This window comes from Pieris brassicae, chromosome 2 (genome assembly GCF_905147105.1).
Source record: "Pieris brassicae chromosome 2, ilPieBrab1.1, whole genome shotgun sequence".
NCBI lineage: Eukaryota > Metazoa > Arthropoda > Insecta > Lepidoptera > Pieridae > Pieris > Pieris brassicae.
In genome coordinates this window covers 16,961,261-16,970,894 of record NC_059666.1, presented here as the reverse complement: position 1 = coordinate 16,970,894, position 9,634 = coordinate 16,961,261, and the positions used below count along the sequence as shown (strand labels likewise).

At 32.4% G+C, this 9,634-nt stretch overlaps 1 protein-coding gene across 1 annotated transcript; it reads right to left on the bottom strand.

Annotated features, from left to right (window-relative positions):
- Nucleotides 1-284: 284 nt before the first annotated feature.
- Nucleotides 285-7,014, bottom strand: LOC123720254. The gene is made up of 2 exons (XM_045676793.1): nucleotides 6,902-7,014; nucleotides 285-1,749 (listed from the first exon to the last, which is right to left on the bottom strand). Exons 1-2 carry the CDS (start codon nucleotides 7,012-7,014, stop codon nucleotides 285-287), a joined length of 1,578 nt encoding a protein of 525 aa, XP_045532749.1.
- Between the last annotated feature and the right edge of the window lie 2,620 nt (nucleotides 7,015-9,634).

Below are 9,634 nucleotides of genomic sequence, written 5' to 3'. Positions count from 1 at the left end.
ACTAGTTTTATTTCACTAAGTTCATTACCTGATAGTTTCAGTACTAATGTTTGAACAATGGATGGCGTGCATTGTATACCCTATTGCTTTACTTATAATAACTCTAATTAGTATGAGTATAAATTACAGTTCCATACATCATTTTCAGTGTATGAAATTTGGTAAAACTACTATTGTGGCAAAAAAAATTACATGGATAATATTTTTTATTCACGCTTTAAAAAGTATTCTATACAAGCAACACATAAATAGCACAATATCTTTATACATTTTATTACAATATCTTACCAACATACACGACAATATTTATTTATGACTATTTCTAATATTAAAACGAATGTCGAAAGGGAAAACCCAAATCCTAAAACTTGCCAGGGCATGATAAATTGGAACCTTTTCTTCTTAATCCCGATAGTAAGTTTTGCCTGTCTCTCTGTTTTAAGTCGATCAAGGTGTCTATTTATCAAACCAGCTTCTTCAACACGCCGACAAAGATGTTGTAGTTTTGATGGCAAAGGAAAGCCCTTGTAAAAGTAAATTGCATATAAAACCTGTGCTCGCGGATAATCTATAGTGTAAATCTTAGACTTACCAAATGCATCATAATATTTAGTTTCTTCATATGCGAACAAGGACTTAAGGTAAACAGTAAAGTGATTAGAGGATTCCGCAACCTTATTCATACTATCAACACGTCGTTCACAATCCAATGCATTGTTCTTGGCAAGTGATATATAACTTATACCTAATAATATTCTCCTCATGCTTAAACTGAGGCATGGTTTTAGACCATAGTCCAAAATATCTTCCATACTGGAAATCTGATAGTCTAGATGTGGATGGAGGGTGAAACTGACGATACTTGATTGGTAAAAGCAGTTAATTAAATATGCAAAAAATATCCAGAATATAAATAGTCTATTAGTCCTATCACCTTTTACCCGACTGCTTTGCTGAAGAAAGAAACCAAACATTTTTAGTATAATAGTCTGCTTTGGTCGCTTGCGCATTATCAAATACATTAACACTGAATATACAATGAACACGATAAACAAAGCTAACCAGATCCAACATTGAAACTCTGAGTAAATGTTTTTTAAATTGGAGACTAGTTTTGCCGTCGCTACGTGTAGTTGTAGATAATCTGTAAAAGTTACTCCTCCAGTGAGATAACCAAGAACCATAGCGCGTTGATAGGTAAGTAACATGCCTCCAGTTATTATGTCAGCCTCTCCAGTTTGTAAAGCACTCAGTGGGCCAACAGCTGACATATTATCTGCAATTACGGTGTATTCATCGCTATTTATTTTAAAGGTAAAATTGATTCTAAATGCTTCTTTATCACTTATTATCTCCAAAAGGTATTGTTCAACGCCTTTATACTGAGATTGATTAGTGGCAGGGTCTATTGAGTATGGAGGCATATGAGCACTCAATGCTTGAAATGTACAATTTCGTATGTCAGTGTTAAGTTTGTCAAAGAATAAATATTGTCCTTTGCAATGACCCAGCTTAATAATTCTATTGTATCGCTTTCCGCAGCCAAAATCGTCGTATGGATTATAAGTGAACAACTCTAATGTCGCTGTATCATTCAGAACTACTACATTCGTCATATGCTTTTTTAGGAGTATGTCAAAAATACATCTCGGATCGTAAGCATTTTCGAGAACAACAAGAAGTTTAGCATTAGCACTCCACGTCGTTGCTACTGTGATGCGATGAAATTTGTTTTCAAAATCGTCACAACTGTTCGAAATTATCAAATATTCTCTATTAAACGGTAGAGTGAATTTATGAGATGTGGAGGTTAATATTTGTACGGAAATGTATTGCATTTGATTAATAGTTGGTAATATCTCGTAATTATCTCCATTAATGACGGTTATTTGTGATTTAAATTCGAAATTTTTTTGTATGATATCCTGTACACAACCCGCAGTTTTATTATCTTCAGAGTCTATAATAAATGGACGAGAAAACGTAAATTGAATGAACAGTAAAAAAATAGTACGTGTGCTCAACATTGTGTTCAAAACGTTAATGACTTAATTCTAACTAAACGATAAGCTTCATAATGTTCAATCAGAATGGCTTTTCATTAATAACTTTTCCAATTTATGTATCTTTTTAGTAATATTTTTACTAAAAAGATACATAAATTAAAATCATACTCATTATATTACGTTAAGAGTCTCGCGAGAGATCTAGTTGTTTAATAACTTTAATCAAAATGCCAGTCATATTTATCATTTACCCATATATTTTAATACGAAGTAACTGGAATAGGCATAATATTTAATAGATTCTGTCAAAACACTATTTTATAGTATTGTCTTTTGTTAAAATAGCTTTTAGACTTTAAGAAAAACACTTTTTGAACGGATTAAAGCTATGTATTATTATTAAAAACTTATAATTATTTACGTCATTCTAAATTTTAAATTTTTTTCGAAGTTTCGCCACCATTTTATACTCAACACGCGTCGGGAAGAGTTTAATTTCTTACTAGTAACGTCAATTCGGATGACCTTAAAGCTATTCCGATTTCAATATTGACTATTCGTACTAAGAATTTCTAATATTGCTACAACAACGTTGCTGAAAGAACTTTATCGAAACATTCCATTATCAAGAACTAATATGAGAGTATAAGCAAAAACGCGGACATAAAATAGTAGTAAAAGCACGTCAGATATAATTTCTTGTGGATCGTGACATCTCATTAAATGACATCAATCATTGGTTTTATCATTAATGGATGTTATATTATAGATGCATTAGTGAAGCTTAATTATAATAAAAGCTCTGACACTTTGCCTCGTGGAAAGGAATTTTCATTCTTCATTAATCTTGTAGCTCAAAGAATTTCTGTATCAGATTTTTTAATTTTAAATCTATTGTAATTTAGAATGAGCGTGTATCCTTAGTAGGTATATATTACATGCAATTTTTAAGCCTTGTTTGTTGTTTTTGTTATTTACAGAGCGATTTTTGTTCATTTATCTATATTAATGTAGTTATAATGCTGAAGTACTCGTTCAACTACATAGTTCTACTGAAGGCTGGTATTTTGCATGTTTAGAAAGTAGATAAAAAAATAAAAGATCCTCATTTTAAATTAAGATTATATTGTTACAGTTTGGCCATATGTACCTACATATCATTTGTTCAATTAATTAATATTCAAAAGTGGTCATTTGGTTGGTCAGAGGTTTTGTGGTCATTTGTATTTCCAATAGACAAGCAGGTGATCAGACTTCTGTGTCAGACACACGTCGACTATTTAGGTTTTTGGGATGCCGGTTTTCTAGCGACTATACGAGTGACTGTTAAATACGCTCAGAGACGGAAAGATCATTCGTGCACCACCTCAGTAATGAGAATCGCACCGACCACTGTGCTGTAAGCGCTTTTTTGTTTATAATCTAAAAACAAAAACAATTTTTTTCCTTATACTTGTTTTATCAAACAGAAAGTAGCGACCTTCATTCGTGATTGTCTAACTTTTTATTTATATGTTTTTATTATGTATAATTAACTAAAAAATATATGTGCATTAAAATGAATAATGAACGCAAAAATATAATTAAGAAGGAAGTTAAGATACAATTTACAGCCTGTTTAACCACTTGCATTATTTTTAGCAGCTTGCAAAAATAATAAGAATTACTTGTTTAATTTTTTTAAATATTTCCCGATTATTAATATAATATTTGCATGGGCTGTAAATAAATAACATATAAATCCGTGTAACATAAAGCAATGACACGTACAAATAAGCTCTTGTGTTAGAAAATAGACATTTAGTTGTATACCTAGAAAAGATGCCAATGAACAAAAAATTTTAGATCACCTACAATACACGAAATTTTTTGACTATCGAATTTGTATTAACGTAATATAATGATTACACATCAGATACGAATAAAGGGTTTTCTGATGATTGCACAGTAAATTCCGAGAATTAAGTTGGACGTTCCTCTATTATGAGACATTCGCCTGCGACTTCACACGGTAACTTTTTCTTAAAAACTCTTGATAACTCCATTCATCCACTCCTTGGTAACTCCATAAAATTGTGCTAAATACTTAGAGGCACAAAACTAAGTTGACAGTCCAGAACAGTATATAATCTGAAAATAACACAAACGATAATCGTGCTGATTAAATAGACTGTTCACGTGGCTTCAATAGTAAGTTGTAGCAAACAAGTGCAAACAAATTAACTCTTCATAGTAAATAATTTTTCATAATATTACGAGCTAGAGGGATCGGATAGGAAATGCTTTAGATCCCTTCAAGGGTTTATTTCTTAAATTAAACAACGAAGAATTTGTTTGCACTAAAAACCGGAAATTGCGCACAGAAATGCACTAATTACACATACACAAAATACTGTCACTAATTACGTTAATTACTCACACTTCACACAATACTGTATCACTTGTCTTAACTATATTCGCAGTTTATCTATTCGGTGTTTAGCTCTTCAAATCGCACTTAAAACTGAATTAATTGGTCGCATATACTTAGTCTGGGCATAAACACATGTTACAATTGAAAATCAACAAAATATTACATTTGAATTTAGAATCTGTCATTTTTATATCACTGTTCTTTGGGTTTTCTCTTTCTGGCGCCAATACATTGTACAATATTTTGCGATATTAACATGGAGTGTGGTGATGAGAATCGAATCGCTGTGATTGCATTACACAAAGTAGGTATGGCACCCAATGCAATTTTTAAAACCCTCCATACTCCATTGGTATTAGTAAAATGTTTGTATACCGGGCTATTAATAGGTACAACGAGACCTCCTGTTTGTGACAGAAAAAAGATCTGGCCGTCCACGTGTTCGTATGAAAAAGGTCAAAGCAGTATAGGAAAGAATTCGAAGAAATCCTGTCCGAAAGCAAAAGATTTTATCTCGGGAGATGAAGATAACACCTAGAACCATGTCGCGTATTTTAAAAGATGACTTAGGACTTGTTGCCTATAAGAAACGTAGTAATGACTAGTAATGATACTTAACTGATATTTCAAAAAAGAGTAGCGAGAGAGGGAGTAGAGTATATATGATCAAAGCTCTAAGGAAGCTTTCCAATTAGTCGACAGAGTGCAACGTGGTTGTGCTTCAATGGTGGTTTGGTGGGGTATTGACTGAGCCATACTTGTATGAAAAAGGTATCAAAACATCGGCACAAGTGTATCAAGATACCATTCTTGAGAAGGTAGTGAAGCCCCCTAACAACAACACGTTAAAAGCCAATGGAGACCACCTAGAAAAAGCTTTTTATATTTTAAATATTTTTGTGTAAAAGTAATAAATGTTGTTTGCAATAGAAAAAATATTTTTTTACTTTATTTCAGTATTTATGGCTAGACTAGGTATATCCCTGGGAATAATTTTGAACGATGTTTGAAAACTCTCTAGGCAGGAGTGATAGACTGCAGGAGAGTAGCGATTTCACAATTCTAGAACGTATATAATCTTTACCTCTTTCACATTGCTCCGTCCTTGTCGTACGGCGTTCTAGAGTGCCTAGTCCAGATTCGAGAAAGTTCCGATCTTCCCTCTCTCTCGCGTATCATTCCGTCCTTGTCCCACACCGAGAAAATTCGGTCTAGAATATTCCTTCGTCAAAGGAGTACATCTAGGCCTGAAATCGCTTGAAAACTGGTTTTCTGATTACTGTACCACTCGACTATGCATGTTCTGAAACTGCCTGAAAAAATGTTTCAGCCTCCTGAAAACTAGGATAACATTATGCAAACTACAATTTTATAATATGTTATTGACCCTCTCCTGAAAAGTTTTCTAACTTGTGGAAACATCGATAAATATTTCAGTCAACCCGTCTTCGTAACAATATGATCAAATCTCGATGTATATCTGGATGTTGTCGACGAGTGCTGTAACGCACACAGGTGGTTTGCAAGAGTTTGTGTCATGCCTGATCTTACGACTCATTAATGAAGTATCAATATCAAATAGCTATTGTGGTTGAAAACGTGTGACACTAAAAATAATTAAGTGACAAACGTTTATTTAATTAATTTGGATTAAGAATGTTAGTGTGTTTATTATTTGAAGTCGTATCAAAGATTTTAAGTCTCTCAATCTCCAATAATGACATCCCATATGTCATTATTGGAGATTTTTCTAATCGTATTATAATTAGAGTAAAATGGAAAAGGATACAGCATACAACCAACAAGAGGGGTACAATTACCATCACTGCATGGGTGCAATGCATCATCTTTTTAGTCTAATACACCAAAACTCTTTAAAAATCCTAACACCTATAAATATACAAGTTCAACGTTCTATTGACGTTCATAAGTGTACTTGGTTAGCTATATGAATAAATTTATTTTTAGTATGAGTTTGACCAGGATTCCAGGTATCAAAACATGATTCATCTCTGTCAGCAAAACATATCTAAATTGTATAATTCGTTGCAAGTATAATAGAACAAAGGGTCTCAAGGCTAAGTGGTTTCGATGGAATTCAAATTATGTATAATTTAGATAGTTTTAGTTTAGAGAGTAATATTACGTTTATCTACTTTATAGTATTTTACGATAATAGTAAGCTCTTAGGTAACAGAATTGTATTACTTTGTATTTCACTGAAAGTAATATTGCTTAAAGTATCAAGGTTTCATCATTATTTGTAGTAAAAATTGCATTACGCGCGAAATGCATGCACAATCTTTACGTATAGTATCGTGAACATCAATTTGATGTGAGTAGGTAAGAAAGGAGAAATTATGCCCAGACACACAATGGGTCTGCAATCAGTTACTTCTACATTCGATAGATGTCGTACTATATCTTTTTGTTACTGTGCGGCAGTGACTACATGCCAGGCGCAGTCAAAAGCGCGTAATACAGAATTCTTAAAAGTATATTCGAGTTCGATTCATGAATAATTTCATACGCTTCAGTTATTTCATTATCGATTATACTCATATGCCGCATACGTTTATATACATCTACGGTCATGTCGCAGTAAACTTTAATTTTTAGTAAATGTAATTTATATGACAATTATACCGTCATTTTACTACTATTACGAATGTTTGGGGAATCTTAATAAATAATATTTTTCTCAGGTGAGCGGACCTTGTAAGAATATGAAAGTACTTTAACAATTTTTATGTAATGAGTACTATAATGCCTATATGGAAAACTACGAAACTAGATATGTCTTATACTTTATAAATAAGGTAACTAACGCAACTTCATTCATTTGTTTCATCATTAAACACACAGTATTTCAGCGTTACTTACGTCCAACAAAACCTAATCGTAACCTGTACTTAAAATAAATTTTGTTGTTGTAGTTGTAAAATTATATTTAAACTGAGACTGAGACTGAACAATGACACCAAACTTGACTCCTTTAATGATGCCGTGAATAGGTCGTTTCTACTCATGTATTTGGAGATTCTATAACCGGTATTTACAGATTGAATTATCTATGGATAAGCGTGCAATTCGAAATTTAAATAACTGTTATACAAAACCCTTGGTTATTTTATTTGAAATTCAGTAATTAGTTTTTTGTTTTTGTAAAATTGTGGTAGATTTTAGGGTCATGAAGAAACGGAAAATTCTTATAATTTTTTAATATGAGTCACTGCGTGAACTACACGAAACTAACGACGTGTACAGCTCTAACACTGCTTGCTACTTGCCTTGCATTCCGCCGATAACCATTAATGGCAATTGAACTAAGGCGGGTCAAGCTCTACCTCATTGCTTCTTGACAATGCACGAGCTTATATTTCACAACGAACCATCGCAAAGCTACTACGCAGAGGTACAGCTAGAGATTTCCGTCATCCACAGTACTCGCTGAACCTTGCCCCAAATTGTTTCAGAGGAAAAAGATTCAATACCTGAGATGCTTTATAAAATACTTTCGCTGACTTCATTGCCGGCACCCGAATTCGCAACCGAAAAATTTTTTTATCAAATTTTTTATAAAAAAATCGTACGAATTTCCAATTTCATATGTAAAGTAATATAAATTACAGCTTATTTAAAGATGAGTGTGTGTAGTGTCAAGTGTTTAAAACCTCGAACGAGGTCAGCGTGAATAAATTTTCATAAAATGTTTGATTTATTCAAGAGAATTTGTTTCGGTGTAATTATTATAAATATACTTCAAAACAAATTTAAATATAGAAAGTGTATCGGTTTATAATTTCGCCAATGTCTTTGCGGTTTGACGATTTGTTTGACCGTACTGCGTATGAAATTTATATCTATAATTTATTTCTTCTCTTTAATTCAATCTCTATTCTCATCATGGTATTGAAATGTTATTATAGTGTGTACAAGAATGTATCTGGAATAATAAATATTTAAAAAAGTAAATATTTCTCATAATGAGTAAATTTCAAATTTTCAAGATTCTATACTTCCGATCGAGATCCGAATTTGGATCTATATAATCGGCTGTCATATAAATTTTCCCTATTTACCTATCCTGACATAACCTGGAAACATTATTAATTATATAATTTCTAAATTAGTGTAGTAGTAGTAGTAGTACGAATACTTAATCACGAAAAACATAATTAATGAGATTTGTACCTTATGATGAAATAAATGTAAGGCAACGTTCAGCAGTGAGAATAAATGAATTGATAGACGATCAAGAATCTAAGTTATGGTTGATAAATGGAATCTAGGTGGAATTATTCAACATATATGAATATCACACTGCTACACCGCTTAGATCGCAAGGAATTTCTGCATTATACTGTTCCATCTGTATATTGATAAGTTTTTGCAAATAGTTGAGCGCTGCAAATATTAAACTTAAGGTTACATAACGCTACATGTTACTATCATATAATAAACAGTATTAGCCGGTGGATGGTAAAATTAATATGCAGGGACTGACGACGATTTTTATTTTTACAGGGAACAATAGTAATAGTCATTCACCGAGTCAAAGGTTATTGACCTGACTAACATTATCGTTTAAAATGCATTTCAGTGCCCTTTATGTATCCGATGTCAAAGAATATAAATGCTGTTTAAATCTTTATTAAATCGTTAATTTGATTTCTTCGTATGTTGAATATTTTGAGTTAGTCAAACGTTCATTGTATATTTTTGATTGTTGAATTCGTATGCATACGTTATACGCTAGCTACGCATTACGGTATACGTTTATCACCAGTGACATACTTTTTAGCCAAAATCTCTTTACATCCTAGAACTCTGTTATTTTACAGAGATCGAAATGTAAGTAAAAGTGTCCTGCATCTTAAAAAAATATAGAATTCTATTAAAAGACCCAATTAATTAGTAAGACGTAAATCTAGAATGGGTCCTAAATAAAGAGCGTACTAATAATTAAAAGGCCGGCATCGCACTCGCCAGCCCTCTGGAATTGGGAGTGTCCACTTAATATCGGATAAGATAAAATCCTGATTCTACCGTGTATTCCGTGTATAGCCCATATTAATCGATAACACTTTTAGAGTAGTCAAGCAATAAATTTTATCTAGGTTTCTTGCACATAATGCAATTAGAAAACCTTCTATTAGGACTCTAATCATAAAACGTTATAACCAGAGTCCTAATAGAGACAATAAATTCCTTA